The sequence below is a fragment of the Babylonia areolata genome, chromosome 8 (genome assembly GCF_041734735.1).
Source record: "Babylonia areolata isolate BAREFJ2019XMU chromosome 8, ASM4173473v1, whole genome shotgun sequence".
Lineage (NCBI taxonomy): Eukaryota > Metazoa > Mollusca > Gastropoda > Neogastropoda > Buccinidae > Babylonia > Babylonia areolata.
The window spans coordinates 40,186,842-40,205,491 of record NC_134883.1 but is presented as its reverse complement, the minus strand read 5'-3'; the positions used below and the strand labels follow the sequence as shown (position 1 = coordinate 40,205,491).

At 38.3% G+C, this 18,650-nt stretch overlaps 1 protein-coding gene across 2 annotated transcripts in view; it reads right to left on the bottom strand.

The window, feature by feature from the left end:
• Positions 1–18,650, bottom strand: part of LOC143284812 (serine/threonine-protein kinase Nek7-like) — a 42,386-nt gene continuing 23,736 nt past the window's right edge. The window contains exon 12 of one of the 2 annotated variants that reach the window (XM_076591858.1): positions 1–640. In XM_076591858.1, the coding sequence (XP_076447973.1) occupies positions 529–640 (112 nt within the window). In that variant the 3' untranslated portion in view covers positions 1–528. Of the gene's footprint in view, positions 641–11,621; positions 12,585–18,650 lie in introns of those variants that run through there. The other variant, XM_076591859.1, reaches the window with a different exon arrangement.

Here is an 18,650-nt window from a genome sequence, read left to right as displayed (position 1 = left end):
CCCCCGCCCCCTTCCAAACCTTATCTCCATTCACCAAAAGCAAAAGCGTCATAACAATAGAAACCAAACAATACTGAAACAATTACAAGACACCGCGCGCGCGCGCACGCACGCACACACACACACACACACACACACACACACACACACACACACACACACACACACACACACACTTTCTCTTTTCTTTTCTTTTTCTTTTTTTTTTTTTAAATCGTCTAATATCACTGATGTGAAAAGACGCTAAACTGAAGAACGAACACACACACACACACACACACACACACACACACACACACACACACACACTTTCGTGATTCCAGGAGACAAAGCGTGCGAACTGATCCATTTTGCTTACACATCTCCTTTCTTCTTCTTCTTTTTTCTTTTTTTTTTTAAGGAACAGAAAACTGGGCACGGCTGGTCAGTCCTTGAGATACTGTCCATACTGGTCACTGGTCATCGGGGGTGTTGGGTGGAGGGGGGGGGGGGGGTGTTCGTGACGTCACTCGATCCGGCCATGACTCTTCACATCAGGTCACATCTTCGTGGCTGGCGGTGGTCGTGATGTTGTTGTTCTTGTTCTCCTTGTTGATTCGCTCGTTCTCTTAGGTAGTCCCTGTATCTGGACATTCTACCTCTGGACAACATGAAACAGACCAACCAGTGAAAGGGTCAGTTAGCACATGCTACGTCACTCTGGGTTGTCGATAACAAAACAAACGATGACTAGCTAGAGTGTATGATAGTCAGTCGTGTTCGACGATTGACCACCAGAGCAGCAGCGGAGGTAACTGCTGTCCTGACTATCTGGGTTAGAATTTGATTATAGTGGAGAGTGTCTTGCCCCAAGTTAAATTCCCACTCTCTCGACCAACAGGGTTTTAGGACAGTCGGCGTTGGGGATGGTTCCCAAAGGCTGACTAGCCCCCAAAGCTGCAGCGCTAGAGCCAGTGCAATTTTGCCTCCAAGTTTGAGTCATAATCCAACACAAAAGACAAAGCTGTAAATGATTCCCCATTGCAATAAAGAAACCACTGATGATACACAAGCTAAAATAAGAAACAACGGAAACCTCAACTCTCAACACAAGAGTGTGACCGGAAATTACCGATCCTCCCTCCCCTTCCTCCCCTTCCCCCCTCTCCTTACTGACCACTGACTGCTCTCCCTTCCTTTTCTTTATTCTCTTCACCCACCCACCCCCACCCCTCTCAGCTACACGCCTCTTTCTCCCCCACCCCTTTTTATTTTGTCATTTAATTTTGATTATCATTTACTGCTATTGGTTCTAGTGATGGGTAACAGCAGGTACAAGTCTGGAACTTTTTTTTTCTTTTTTGAGGAAGTGTCTGGGTTTCTTCCTATGTTACCTTTTATTTACCTGTGTCCCCTAGTAGCTGAACTGGTAGAAAAGGCAGCATTGCCTTGAGGTTGCGCACCTTTTTATGGGGAGAGTTACTTCTCTTTATTAATGCTTGTTATTGTGTTTATTATTGTTGCTACTTTTTTTCTTTTCTTTTTTTTTTTTTTTACTACAGTTACAAATGCCTTTTTTCCCATCTCCATTTTAGACCTTTCTTCTGACCTCCTGTTACCCCTTTACTCCGTATGTCCATTACCTGATATGTACTTCTGTACTCACATCTGTGTCCATTCCTCTCTCTCTCTCTCTCTCTCTCTCTCTCTCTCTCTCTCTCTCTGAGCTCTTGGTACCTGTCGATTGTACAACCTGGGTAGGGAAGATAAATTGCATTTCTTGTTGTGTTTCCCTGCTTTGAGTGACCTCAGACAAAGATTAATTCAACCTAAATATTATAAAGATCCCTGTGCATTTAGATTTAATTTGCTCATGTCGTGAAAACATGAGCTTACTCAACAAAACTTGGCCATATACTGTACTTATATGAAGCACTGAAGAGACTGTCGTTGAATATTGTATTTGCTACCTTTGGTTGACTTGTGATGTCGGTTTATTGTGTCATGTCATTTTCTTTATCTATTTTCTTGTATGACCCCCTTCAGTGAGGGGTTTTGGCCTTTATCTGAATAAAAGATCGTTATCGTATCGTTATCTCTAAGGTTTTGGCTTCACCTCCACTGTCATTTCCAATCATCACAGTACTGGATGAATGACCTATGATCAGAGACGTCGACACTGCTCATCAAAGTGAGTCTTATTTCATAACTCACAGGGGTTTTTTTATTTTTATACTATAACCGATAAGTAAAGAGGAAGACACTTCTAAAACTCGTTTCTTGTACATACTGATTAATTCTACCCATCATTTTCTAGTTTTATTGTCAGTACACTCGAGATGAATTTGAGAAAAGTACCCCCAGTAGTATACATGCCTTTTTAAGGCCCACAATGAAAGTATGATAAACAAATTTGAAAGACAAACGTGCTAAAATACGATTATTCATAAAATAAACATAAAGGCAACAAAATTCGCAAGACACGCAGAAAAAAAGACAAATTCACACAAAAGCTAAAGCTGGAAAGGAAAAAAACATCATCAAAAGGAAATGGAACTAAAGAACGTGAAATGAATTGGGGAGGAAAACTAGAAGAAAGAAGGTTGAAAGGTAGGTGGGGTATATGTACAAGACAAAACAACGTCTGTATTGACGAAAGCAACATAAACAAGCTACATGCTTCATTTTCACACCAGGCCGTTTTTTCCTGAACAGGGACTTAAGCAAGAGAAGCAAACTGTAAACAAAACGAAAGATAAATGAAAGAAAGAAAGGGGAAAAAAAACAAAGAAAATGAAAACGCACACGTCACTACAATCAACCTCCCTACGTGACGATTCTCTCTCTCTCTCGTCAAGCAAAAGAAAGCAAACACTCAATAAAAACAAGAGACGGAGAAGAAGAAAATAAGAATGCACACAGACAGACACACAGACAGCCAGCCACACAGAGATAACCGTTTCTTGGAGCAAATGGCGAAGCGTTTGTTAGATAAGCGAGGTACGTTATCAACCGCTGTGTTACCAGCAAGCATCGCTTTGTCTTATGAACTCAATCTTCCCTTGTCGAACAATCCGCATGATTGTGACTAGGACTGACTGAGGCCTAAGCGCGCATGCACGCGCGCGCGCGTACGCGCATGCATACACACACACACTACTGGTCAAGTCATGTCAAGTGTACTCTATCATTTCTTCGTGAGAAATAATATTACGGCCTCATAAGGCATACACAAATAATATGTTGAATTATTAGCAAAATTCAATTTGAACTGTAATATGCAAATATAAGTTATAGAGCAACAACTATTTTGTAATCAGTTATATATATATATATATATATATATATATATATATATATATATAATACATTAGAAATATTTCACACACACACACACACACACACACACACACACACACCTTCATTCTTGGCCCTCACAGACTGACTGATACCACATCTTCGTGTCATGCAAGATTTACAGTGACTTATTACATCGCCCGAACTTCCTGTTGCCTCTTTGTTTGCACCATTCGCTCTCTATACATTTTACTCGAACACTGACTTTGGCCTTTCACTCTCAGTTTTGTCACTCAGGCCTACTTTCATTTGTATTTGTATTTGTATTTCTTTTTATCACAACAGATTTGTCTGTGTGTGTAAAATTCGGGCTGTTCTCCCCAGGGAGAGCGCGTCGCTATACTACAGCGCCACCCTTTTCTTGTATTTTTTTTCGTGCGTGCAGTTTTATTTGTTTTTCCTATCGAAGTGGATTTTTTTTCTACAGAATTTTGCCAGGAACAACCCTTTTGTTGCCGCTGGTTCTTTTACGTGCGCTAAGTGCATGCTGCACACGGGACCTCGGTTTATCGTCTCATCCGAATGACTAGCGTCCAGACCACCACTCAAGGTCTAGTGGAGGGGGAGAAAATATCGGCGGCTGAGCCGTGATTCGAACAAGCGCGCTCAGATGCTCTCGCTTCCTATTCGGACGCGTTACCTCTAGGCCATCACTTCACATCATTCACATAATTCCAGTCAAAACAGTCTTGCATTTCTCAGTCTGTACAAACAAGTGATTGGTTTTTGTTGGGTTTTTCCTGCTCTAATTGTACACGTTAAGATATTTACAGATGATACATTTTGGGTGATATAGATATCTTTTCTTATATTCTATGACGTCTGTATTGACGAAGGCAACATAAACAAGCTACATGCTTCATTTTCACACCAGGCCGTTTTTTTTCCTGAACAGGGACTTAAGCAAGAGAAGCAAACTGTAAACAAAACGAAAGATAAATGAAAGAAAGAAAGAAAGAAAGAAAAGGGGAAAAAAAACAAAGAAAATGAAAACGCACACGTCACTACAATCAACCTCCCTACGTGACGATTCTTGCATTTCAGTCTTGCATTACTCAGTCTGTACAAACAAGTGATTGGTTTTTGTTGGGTTTTTCCTGTTCTAATTGTACACGTTAAGATATTTACAGATGATACATTTTGGGTGATATAGATATCTTTTCTTATATTCTATGACTTTATAAACATGATATACACACTTATTAACAGTTGTATTGCTTAGAATACTATACGTAGTTGTCATTATGTTTTATTTTCATCTGTAGTTTGTTTTCATTGTGTTTTCGCCCGCTTTGTCTTTTTATCCTTTCTTATATATATGTATTTTTGTCAACTGTCTATGTGTTATAAGAATGGAAATTAAAAGCATGTTTTGAAAAAAAAAGTATCTGAAAATGCAAGAACAGGTTCAATAAAACAGTGATTTTTTTTTTTTTTAATCAAAGATAGGCAGTATTCGCATTAAGAAGATGCGAGTTTTCTTGTCTGGTAATGCTTATTCACAAAAAATATGTATACAAAATAAACTTTATTTTATTATTTAAAATATTTCCAAGGAACTTATATATTAATTAACACCCTCGACCTTCACAATTATTGACAGAAACACCTGACATCGCAACATAACGTTTTTCGGGTAAAATATCAACTGTTATTTCTTTTATCTTTATGACATCCAAGTTTTCCCCGTCAATCCACGAACTTCTAAACCTCATGAAAGTCGGATGGATCCGAGTTTGAAAAGGAGTCAGCAGGTCTTGATTGTCTGTGTAGAGAACAGTGGGGGAACAGAAGACAGAACTGTACCTAGAGGGCAACCACCTGACACAGACATATTGGTGGGGTATACCACTGATTTACATTCAACGGAAATTCCAGTTTTAGTTTCTTAGTTTTCCTGCTGCCAAAGCTCTTCCGCTGTGGGGTAGTTGTTTTTTTGTTTGTTTGTTTTGTTTGTTTTTTGATGGTTTTTTTGTTGTTGTTTTTTTTTTTTGGGGGGGGGTTGTTTGTTTGTTTTGTGTGGGTTTTTTTTGTTTGTTTTTTGGTGTGTGTTTTTTTTTTGTTGTTGTTTTTAGGGAGGGAGGGGGGGGGGGTGTTTGTTTGTTTTTTACCTGCGGTTTCCAAAATCACTGGAGAAGATCATTAAAGATTAAATTTCAAGAATAGGGGGTGGATCTTCAGACCTAGTATTACCTAATACTAGAAACGCCTACTTTGGAGGGGGGGAAAAAAACAACCAAAAAAATAATAATTCAGTTTGCTCTTACTGATCGTGTTGCTTTACAAAGCAGTACAGACATATGCAAACTTAATAAAGAATGGATGAGATGCCAGAGTGTCATCGAAAAACTGAATGAGCGCATGACGTCACTCCATGACGCAGCGTCTTGCTTTCGATGCCGTGTTGTTCCCACACCCAGTCCAGCCAGTGGTGTATGGTGAAACAAATAACAGAATGGGCTCTCAAAGAACTCTGTAAACTACTATCTGACCATGTGTATGACAGTCAGTCGTGTCCGACTATGACCTTCAGAACAGCAGAGGAGGCAACTGCTGTCCCAACTATCTGGGCTAGATCCTGATAAAGTGGAGTGTCCTACCCAAGTTGCATCCCCACTTTCTCGGCCAATAAGGTTTTAGGACAGTCGGTGTTGGGGATGGTTCCCAAAAGCTAGCTAGCTCCCAAGGCTGCAGCACTAAGAGCCAGTGCAATTTTGCCTCCCAGTTTGAGAGTCATAGTCATTCACAAAAGACTAAGTTGTAAATAACTTCCCACTGCAATGGAGAAGCAATTGATCATACAGCTCTCACTTTGCTATTGGCCCAGCTGTTAGCTTATGTCAATCTGTGATATAAGCTGAGCCTAAAGAACCCTGTAAACTACTCTCTGATCATGTACATGTTGTACAATAGACAGACGGTCATCTCCGCTTGTGTCTGCACTCCCCACTTGAGATCCACTGTTGGAGATAATCCCCACTTGAGATACACTGGTGGAGGCATTCCCCAATTGAGATCCACTGGTGGAGATACTCCCACCTGAAATCCACTGGTGGAGGCACTCCCAATACTTGAGATCCACAGCTGGATGTCAGCTGTGTCAAGTTAATAGCAGGTGATCTGTAGGTAAGTATATATCGACAGTGTGTCTTGAGCTTGTCAATTCACTGTTCAACTCAGTTTTCTATTCTTTACTTTTACCTTAATTATTTGCCATATATATGTGTATCTTTCGTTTATCTATTCGATTTGAATGTATTTGCTGTTTTGGTTCTTTATAAAAATCCACTTAGATTGGAAAAACAAATAAAACTGCACGTAAGAAAAAATACAAAAAAATGGGTGGCGATGTAGTGCAACGACGTGCTCTCCCTGGGGAGAGCAGCCCGAATTTCACACAGAGAGATCTGTTGTGATAAAAAGAAATACAAATACAACAAATACAAATATATTAACTTTATGTCCTTTTAATGTATTTGTATTACATATCTATCTATCTATATATATATATATATATATATATATATACATACACATAATTATGTATATGTATGTATATATATATATATATATATATATATGCGTGTGTGTATGTGTGTGTTGATATATAGATAGATATAGATATACTTCAGTAGCGGGCTCTGAATGGCCTAATAAGCGCGTTGGGGCTAGTTATGAGTAGGTCAGCATCTGCTTCCGTACCATCCCACCCCACCACTTTTTTCTTTAACAATTAATTAAGATGTGCTATGGCGTATATGGATCAGTCCGCCCGCTTTGACCAGGTCTCCTTGAAACTGGAAAACTCGGGGAGGAATGAGTGTTTAGTGAGCCCGATGCGGGTGATGAGAATAGTGACAACTTTATCGTTAGCACATTATTGTGTTGTATTGTATTGTGTTGTATTGCGTTGCACTGTATTGCATTGCATCGCATCGCGCTGTATTGTATTGTATTGCATTGCATTGCATTGCATTGCATTGTATTGTATTACTCTTCTGTCCCAACAAATTTCTCTGTGTGAAATTAGACTGCTACAGTGCAGTGCCGCCACCCCACCCATTCCCATGTATTTTGTTGTTGTTTACGGGGTTTTTGTTTGTTTGTTTCTTTCTTTCCTTCTTTTATGCTTTCTTTCTGTCTGCATGTGTATTTATTTCCTATCAAAATGAAATATTCTACAGGTTTTTTTTAACATTGACAACCCTTTTCGTAGCCGTGAGATCGTTTACGTGCGCCGAGTGCATGCTACATATGGGACCTCGGCTTATCGTCTTATCCGAATGACTATAGCGTCCAGACCATCACTCAAGAGCTAGAGGCGCAGAAAATAATTGGCGAGTGAGGGATTCGATCCTGTGCGCTCAGATTATCTCGCTTCCTATGCGGACGCGTTACCACGTGCCCTCCACACCAGATGATGTGGGCTGATGTGGGCGTCAGTAGTGGTTTTAATATTGCCAGCTCTGTCATTTTTTGTTAGCTTAAACACTATGGTCATTCCAGCACGACACACCAGGCCCTGACCTGGAACCCCCAGGGGGGAAGGAAGAGAGGACGGCCCAAGAACAGGTGGAGGCGGGACACTGAAGCAGAGCTAAAGATGCTGGAGGGGACAGCCCGAGTCGAGTTCGGTGGAGAAACGCCGTTGATGGACTATGCTCCACAGGGAGCGGAGGGGATAAGTAAATAAGTAAGTAATAAATACTATGGTAATAACCCAATTTCGGTAACTGATATCATCATATTCAGTGATCGGACACGAGCATTGGATTACACTGCATTGAAGATACCATCGCAATTATGCGATCGATCTTTCATTTGCAGTGATGGCGTGTGTCGTGAACGATAGAGAGGAGTCGTGTCTAGAAATGATTGTACCACAAACAGTAAGGTAATGAACCAATTTCTGTAGCTGATAGTATCGTCATCAGCGATCGAAGACGAGCATTGGATTAAACTGCATTGGGGATACCCGTTAGCCGCCTATATTATACAACCGATCTTTCATTTGCAGTGATGGCATCCGGCTGTCATGAAAGATAGAGAGGAGTCGTGTTTACAAATGATCGTACCAACCCCACCCCGCCCTTAAATTTCATGCTGTTGATTTTTTTTTTTTTTTTTTTTTTTAAGATATGTGTAATTATGCCTATGTTTTCTCACCATTCCGTTTATATGATTCTTAAGCAAACACAAAAAAATTCCATTTGGGGGATTAATATTGATATAATGTATTATTTTCCAATGCATGTTATTTGTCGTCCTGCCGACCACTGAGGCCATTCTACAGTCTAAGCCATAGATTCACAGTTTCACTACATCAGAATGGCATTTCTTGAAACGCAAACAGTTTACAACTTTAAGATTACGAAAATTATAGTAGGGTTTCACTCACTGCTACCAAGAGAAAGAAAAAAAGGCAGAAAGGAAAATGGAGTCGTTAAACTATAAAGTAAAAATACTATGTAGCCTAGCTACCAAAACAACCCTTCAAAAGATTATACATTTGGGATTTATGGGAACGGGGGGGGCGGAGTGAGTGGGTGTTATGTACAGGACAGTATAGACGATGACCTGGCACCTATAAATAACAGATAACAAGAAAACAATAATTGTATTATCTCACCGAGAGAAATTACATCAGGTGCGGGAAAAAAAAAAAAAAAAAAAAAGACAGACGAGGAAGCGCTACGAGGTGGAAAGAAACCTCTCTCTCTCTCTCTACAGTATGTCTACCGGATGAAGATGACCAACTTACTTCCCGCGCTACCAGCGCCCGTTCCACACTGACCAATCTCCGGAGTGGTCATCGTCTGCACGGGGATTCTTCCCTCTGTCGAGGTCAACAGATCATCAGTGGGATGCCCACCCCTCTCCCCCCACGACTGTGGGTGGGGAACACAAACCTATGAATTTACGTCCGTGGTGGGAAATGGGGGTGGGGGCGGTGTGGAGGTTGGCGGAGGGTGGGGTTGGGGAGGATTGGGGAGCAGGAGGAGAGGGCGGAGGGGGGAGATGACAGGGCGTATCCCTCCCGTCGAGGATCTTTACCTTTACCCAGTTTCAGTTTCCACGTATAAAAAAAAAAAAAAAAAAAAAAAAACGTACGTTGATCCATACACGCTATGTCGCCTATTCTCCTGTTCTCACCCCCACAGATCTAAACAGAAAACTGACAATGAAATTTTGTATAGCTATCAGTGGCACCTAGTGCTGTTGACTTTCTGTTGAAATAATTAATATTACACAAAACAATAAACGCGAGACTTGGCTGTTGAAGTATGATAACTTGTTATGTAGATATATGTTTACAACATGAATTGTCGGCTAACATTTCTAAGAATCAGTATATTAGACCGTGAAATATATATATATATACATACATATACATATATATATATATGTATGTGTGTGTGTGTGTGTGTGTCCCATGCCGTGTTATGCGTATCCACAACATGAATTGTCAGGTCATGTTTTTTGTGAATATTAGCCTACTTAATCGTATGGGTAGTAGGGAAAAAATAGCAGCCTACTTAATAGTATGGGCAGAGGGGAAAAAAATATTTTCCAGTGTACCATATGCTTACGGGTAGTATCATAAACGGAGCCTGCAAACTGGAATTACTGATAAGGTTAAACTGCTGGTCGTTTCCTCCAACAGTAATTCTTTTAATACCTTATCAGACTTTATAGATTATATTATCCAAGTCTACTTCAGTACTTGAAATTAGTGTTTCCATGTCATATGCTATAATTGCTTTACATCCTGTTTCTCTCAGGATGGTAACTTTCATCTGAGGTGTGGCCACTGGCAGTGATGAACATCCCCTAACACATCACCGAAATGATGGAAGCAAAATGACCATGAACAGAAATAGTAGATTTAAAGGTCCCATAACCTTCAACGGCCGAAAGGGCATATTCATTGTATCAAGGGCACAGCACTGGGAGGCAGGGCCCAGTACTGGAGTCTCCGTCGTTTTTAAACTTCACGGATCGAATTTAGTATGTACAACTGATGACCCACACGGAACGATGAACAGGTCTCCAAGACCTAAAACATCGTACAGTTCAAGTCAGGAAGCCATTCAGCCATTCACACATGGGTCAGCCAGTGGAGTGAGGAGAGTCGGTGTAATGCGCCTCTCTCGCAGACACAACACCAGGCCCAAACCGACGGGGTCTCGAACTCTGATCACAGTCGAATACTGGGTCTGAAACCCAATCTCTAACCGATTCCGGCACGATGTCATGGCATGGAGATGCACCAACGTACAAATAAGAACAAGAGGCCACTCGCGCGGATGAATCTTATGTTCTTCTGGCTTTCTTGATTTGTTCAAGACGAAATATTTTGCTCAAATACTAACTGCAGCTACAGTAAAGCGATACGCCGCATTTTCGGCAGACATGATGAAATTTCAGAAAAAAGGCTTTCTACATTGTCAACACAACTTAGGTTGCGTAAAGTCACGAAAGCGTGCAGTGGTTCATGGCTTCTACTGAATCAGGAGTGAATGATCGTGTTTTGCTGCTGATGTATTTTGCTGGTAAGCTGGAACACACGCATGTTATTTAGATCTGGGAGCGGAATATTTAGATCGTCCAACTATCGTGCAGAGCGCGATCGTTATGACAATAATCAGTCTTGAACACTATCTCAAACGACAAAAATATTTTGCTCCCGGATCAAAATTAAAACACCCAACGATTATGCTTGCCTGTATATATTTCAGAATGAGGGCGCAGGAATTCTCACATGGTATTGAACCATTTAGTCAGTGACTGAATGCAGATATCTATCACAACCTAGCTATACACTTATGTTGCAGACGCCGGGGCCTCAGGCTGGCATTCAGTCGAGTCAGCGGTTGTGGGGGTGCCACCATAGGTAGCCTATTTACAACCACACAGACAAAACAAGCGTCGTGTACAGCCTCAGTTGATGATATACTGACTGTATCATGCCAAACATAGCAGTTAACAACAGCAGATGTCTTGAAATACCAACCATCCAGTACTGAGCAACATAGAAACTACTTTGTTATAAAAACAGTGAAGTCGACGGAGACATGTCAGCTCATGAGCCAACATCAGTCCTCTCCCGTTGCAGTTTTCGTCAGTCTTGGCACAAGCAACTGAACCTACTTAACAAGATCCGGTTACCAAATGACTGAAGTAAGCACTAAGATGGACACTGAACTATCTAACACGGCCACACCACAAACATAACCAAACTACTGAAGCATTAAACACGAGGACAAAATTACTGACCACCGATCAGCCAGCTGAACAACGAATGTTTATTATAGCACAGCTGAATGCCAGAAAACAAACAGAATATTCCAGTTTTCATAATCCAATATTTTATAGAATTTTTTTTTTCTTAACAGAGACTGATAACACACACACACACACACATTAAATTTTCTCAGCAATATGCAGATGTGTTATTTAACACGATTAGAAATCATTAAATCAAGCAGTGCATGAAAGAGCAGGAATCATACTGTACCATAGCAGTTACTGAGTTAGTTATATTAATAATAAAAATAATAGATACTGTCACCATGATCACAATGAAAATTTCTTTTTCTCAATAGTATGCATATTTTGACTTTATGCTTTGAAAAAAAACATTTATCTATATGCTATCCCATTAAATCAATAACAATTAAAAATGACACCACCTTATTACAACATACCTATGCACCTGTGTGGATAATATATGCACAAACATATGTACAAGCCATTTTTCTTCAAAAAAACACTTTTAACTGTGCAAAAAAAAGACGAAACAAACAAACAAAAAACACCTCAACTTCTTTCACATATACTCCATGTCTGGAAAGTATACTCAAAATATCTGATGTAGCAAACCTATTGCCTAAAAGCTCTCTGCATCAGTTTGACACTACCAGTACACATTGCCCAAAATACCTATTTCAAAGTTTAAACTGATATTTACAGATGAAACTGATATATGTAAAAATTGCAGCACTTTCAAATACTGTTTTCTCATAACCTAATACAAGACAAGCACACACAAGTGTTGTTTTCATTTTCTGTTTTCATTCCTGTCTTCTTTGGCAGTAACTTGCCCCGGAAGATGTACACAAGGAGTTAGGGAGGGGAGGGGGGGAGGGGACATTCTTTATACATGTCCATTCCACCACAACTTGAAACTTGTCAAAGTCTGTTTGTTTCAGATGCACCACTACCGCTTTCTTCCATCTTATGTTTTCCTGAAATGAAAAAAAAGAAGAAAGAGTGTTAGTTGAAATACTAAATATAGGAAAACAAAAATTCACTTTAAAAAAAAAAAAAAAAAAAAAGAAATTCCCATGCACTTGTTTTCGCTCATTTTCATTCTCTTTGGTTATTTTATTTTTTTCTTAACTGTTTTGCACAAACAGTACTATTTTACTTTCTCAAAATCAAGCACAACACATGGGATAGAAAAGAAAATTATGTAAACCGTACGTCATTTGTTATAAGTGTTATTTTTGATATATCTTGATTTCCTTTCTTCAAAAAAAAAAAATCATAGGAAATGTTGCACTCAATGAACTTCGTGTTCTCAGTTGAACACTGGTAGTTGTTCCACCACCACTCCTTCCAGACTAATGAATGAGATTAATAACATACAACAAGCTGAATTCAGTTTCCTTTGGACAGACTGAATTTACAGGGAAAAAATGTGTTTTTTTTACAATTTAGGGTGGTCATCTGAGGAAACATGAATTATAGTCCTACAAATGACAAGAGACATCTATAAAAAAAAAATTGGGAGCTGCTGCAAATATTTAGCCTTTTATCTGTCAACTTGATTGCCGTTAAAAATATCACTGTCAGAGTCTGCAAGCAAGGTGAAGGGTAAATGGAGGAAATTATGAAATAATGAAAAGTCAAACCTATGTTGCTATATTCAAATGAAGTCTGGGATCTAAGTTAAAGTCATAGAAAACATATCTCTTTTTGCCTGTAAATAATTCTTGGGAGTCAGTGGGGAGAAAATCTAATCACCATGGTGTATGTAGAGATGGGCAGATACTTCCTTTACATGCTGTATGGTATTACACACTGTTTTGAACTATAATTTTTTTTTTTTTTTTTTTTAAAGACATTAACCAGACCACCTTCAGAAGCTTCTTAAAAACAACAAAAATGAAGATATGGATTTTCAGAAGTATGGATGGGTGGAAGATGAAAAAGCATTCTGATAACTGATAGTTCAGACAGATTATGTTCTATACTCTATTGTTACACAAAAAAAAGGCTGGATCAGAAAGCTAGTACAAGATGATTTTTTCTTCTTTTTCTTTATGGTGCCAATTGAAGTCTTTATTATAGCCAGAAAAATACCTTCAAGACATTACACTAGCTGATTTGTGAGTGGCTTTGGTCATAGGTACATGATCTATCAACACCTAAACAAAGTCCACTCTGTGATGACCCAGAAACAAATAATTTCCTTATTACATGGTCTGCTCAGTTTATGCTTTACTGAAGTATGTACTTTAGCATTACAGAATCATCTTCTTCTTCTGTGGTCATGGGCTGCAACTCCCATTTCACTCGTATGTGCACAAGCGGGCTTTTACATGTATAACCATTTTTACCCCGCCATGCAGGCAGCTATACTCCGCTTTCAGGGGTGTGCATGCTGGGTATGTTCTTGTTTCCATAACCCACCAAATGCTGACATGGATTACAGGATTTTTAATGTGCGTATTTTATCTTCTGCTTGCATATACAGATGAAGGGGGTTCAGGCACTAGCAGGTCTGCACATAACAATTTATGTTGAACTGGGAGATCGGAAAAATCTCCACCATTTACCCACCAGGCGCTGTCACCCAGATTTGAACCCCGGACCCTAAGATTGAAAGTCCAACGCTTTAACCTCTCAGCTATTGTGCCTGTCATTACAGAATCAGTAATGCCCTTTTCCCATTTCAGAGCAAAACAAAGACATGCGATAAGACACACACACACAAACACACACACACACACTCACAGTCACACACACACACAGATACATATAAGAAAGGATTCCAATCTATTCTGATAGTCTTTATGTTACTTAAAAAATGCTTTCGGTGAATGGGGATGGGGAGTGTGAGTGACCATACATACACGTTGCACATTGGTACATAATGGGACAACGGTTCAGAGACAGCTCGTTCAACAGTACGGAACAGAACAACTACCATTTTGATTATTGATCATAACAATGTTTGACTGGCAAGGAGATTTAGGCAATGACGATTGCTCATCAAAAAGTTCCTTAACGACAACAAAAAAACAAAAACATTCACATATATTTCTTCTCTTTTTTTTTCTTTTTTTTTGTTGGTGTTATAACCACTCGTTAGTGTTAATTTTTCTTTTCTTTTGTATATATATTTTTTTAATCTAATTGTTATGTTAAAAAAGTCATTGAACATACTTTCATGGAACCTCAAAGGGTACAAAGAGACAATAGATGGAGTTACCACAAATAAATTAGCACATGATTGGGTAATAAAACACTTCAGTAAATATGATATTATCTTTTTGCAAGAAACCCATCTGGATAAAGACACTGCAAGTAACATCTTCATTCCAAATTTTGCACCTGGAATTCATTAAGTACGTCAAAAACGTAAAAAAGCAGTAAGTTCGTCAGGGGGGATATCAATTTACATTAAAGAAGATTTAAGAAAGAACATCAAAATACTGCCAAGCAGTAACAGCGACATTGGGTGGATAAAGATACCAAGCACCAATGGCAACGACGACACTTTTGTGGGATGTGTCTACATCCCTCCAGAAACATCCTCTTTTGGAAAAGATAATACCACGGACATCTGGGATAAGTTAGAAGAAAACGTCGAAGAAATCAACGAAAGGGGAAACATCATACTTTGTGGAGATTTCAATGCACGAACAGCTGTGATACCAGATTTCATTCAAATGGAACATGAAAACAACAGATGTAACTTACCTTATAATGATCATTGTGATTTGATATATGACAGAAATTCAATGGATGGCTATGTACAAAAAGCTGGTAGAAGACTGGCGTCCATATGCACTGACAATAATTTGTGTATCCTCAATGGAAGAACACTGGGTGATTTAGATGGACACTTTACATGCTATAGTCCAAATGGCTGTAGTGTTGTTGATTATTTTATTTGTTCTACCACCATGAAAAAAGACATCTTACATATGAAAGTTCATCCCCTTAAATCTTTTTCAGATCACTGTCCGATGGAATTAAGTTTTTTCGTAACTGGATTTTCGATAAAATCAGAAAGGAATTCAGTATCAGTTAAAACGTCACGAAAAGAAACATTTAAAGCTGAAGACGTCACACACCGATACTTATGGGATGCCTTCTCAGACGAGAAATATTTAAGAGCTTTCAACATGCCATGGATAAAACCCAACTTGTTCAAATAGAACAAAGATTAGATACGTATATTGAAAATGATACCGGGATTTCTAAACTAGCACTAAACAATACTATTAATGATTTTACACAAATGATGAAATTTGCGGCTAATGTAAGTCTTAGGAAGAAAACAAACGTTCGTAAGCGCAAAAGAAAAAACATTAAAAAAATGGTTTGATTGTGAATGTTATGAACACAGGAAAGATCTTCGATCGATACTGAATGCCATAAACAGGCATCCATATAATAAATCCCTATGCAAAAAATATTTTTCCAAACGTAAGATCTATAACAGACTGTTAAGACGAAAGAAAAGAATGTACACAAACGATCTTGCGAATAAAATCAGCGACGTCCTTTATAAAGATCCAAACACTGCTTGGAAAACATTAAAAAGTTTACAAACTGCAGGCGAGAATGCCACACGCAAATATCAGTTGAATACATCCATATGGATTTCACATCTGGAAAAGCTCATTGGCAAAGAGGTGAATGTAGAAGAAAAACAAAGGCAAAAAATCAGAAACGAACTTAAAAACAGTCTAACAGATGAGAGTCTGCTTTCAAATATCAACTTAACAATATCAAACAGAGAAATCAAGAAAGCGTGCAAGCATGAAAAAAATAATAAATCACCAGGATTGGACGGCATTACAAACGAAATGGTCAAAACAAGTCTTCCAATAACTATCAATATCATTCAAAAAATGTTTAACATTATTTTCACTCAAGGTATATATCCAGAATGTTGGAAAAATGGTTTAAACATTCCATTGTATAAAAATGGGAACCCGGGAGATCCAAATAATTATCGGGGAATAACATTAACCAATACCTTAGGAAAAGTATTCTGCACAATATTAAATAATCGAATAACTGAGTACCTAGAACAAGGTGAACGCCTAACAAAGGAACAAACTGGATTTCGGAAACACTACAGAACAACTGATCAAATCTTCATTCTAAAAAAGATCATTAATGAAGTAATAAAAGTAAAAAATTGTAGATTATATGGTTGTTTTGTAGATTTTGAAAAAGCCTTTGATAATGTTTGGCACGATGCCCTGTTCCTAAAGTTGAAGAGAATGGGCATAACTGGAAAATGCTTTGATATAATCAAAGACATGTATGATAATTCCAAAATTCAAATAAATTCATACGGAGGTCTCAGCACAGAAATAACTGTGCAGAAGGGTGTACAACAGGGCAATACACTAAGCCCAACTTTATTTAATATTTTCATAGATGATATTGTAAAATCTATGGAAAGTAACGATTCTCCAAAATTCAATGCTGTTTCACCCAGCAATGTACCATGTTTACTTTATGCTGATGATCTGGTTATTCTGTCTTTAACAAGAAAAGGATTACAACAAAAATTACATAATTTGAACACATATTGCCATAGTTGGGGATTAAAAATTAATAGAGAAAAAACGAAAGTGGTAATCTTTACAAGATCTAACCCAAAAGTACCAATATATTTCTACTGTGGGGAAGATATAATACAAACAGCAGAAGAATATAAATATTTAGGAGTTATATTCCACAAAAGTGGAAGTCTGATAAGAGCACAGGAACACCAAACTAAACAAGCAAACAAAGCATTGCATACTTTACGAAGAACATTCAAAGCTATCAACATCAATCCAGGTACCATATCTAAACTATATGATACTTTGATAACGCCAATATCGATTTATGGGGCGGAGGTATGGTTACCTTACCAAGTCAAACCGGATGATTCTTTCGATTTAGCACATCTTTTTGACGACCGCTTATCGAATAAGTTTCCACATGAAAAATTACACATTAAATTCTGTAAGCAATTACTTGGAGTACACAAAAAAGCTATGGTGCTTCCTGTGTTAGGTGAACTGGGCAGATTCCCAATAAGTTTAAAGATAATGTGCCAAATTATTACATATTGGATTCACATTATTCAATTACCAGAAACTTCCCTCATCAACAAAATATATAAGTCCATGTACCAACAAGAAAATACAACTTCCCCATGGTTGATTTTTGTTAAAAAGATACTCGAAATTATAGGCCTTGATCACATTTGGAAAAATCAATTCACATTCAACGTACATAGACTGAAATACGTCCTGTATAAAAAATTAGAAAATGAATATATCAAATACTGGAAAGAGAAAAGAGAAAAAACATTAAAGCTAAAATTTTACAATACGATTGTAGCAGAGTACAAAACTGAAACCTACCTTTTAAATATATCAGATACAAAACACAGACAAGCTTTAACGAAACTCAGAATAAGCGCGCATGACCTAAAGATTGAGAAAGGTAGATATTTAAATATTCCACAAGAAGACAGATTGTGCAACAAGTGTAACATCCTGGAAGACGAAATCCATCTTCTTGATCATTGTATTAAATATAAAACCTTAAGGCAATAATTTTTAAAGGATATTCAAAACTCGAATAACACAGGACATATTCCCAGTCAGGTGATGCAAACAGATGATGAATATATACAAACAAGATTAGGAAAATTTGTGTATGAATGCTGCTGCAATTTACCGCATTAACTGATTGATAAATTGTGTGTTTTTCATTCGTTCATTCATTTACCATTGCAATTGTGTCTTATAAACCTTACAGTTTCATGACAATAAAATCTATTCTATTCTATTCTATTCTAATGGGGGAGGGAGGGGGCGGGGGGCAGATGAGTGTGTGCATGCATGTATATGTATGTGTGTGTGTGTGTGCCCAAATAATTTCTTCAAGTGCACATGTACTTGTTTAGACAGACTGAAGGGAAAACAAAAACAATTCCTGTTTGCACACATGTTTGCTGTTCCATACAGCTGACCATCATCATCATTCTACACTCAGGTTTCAGA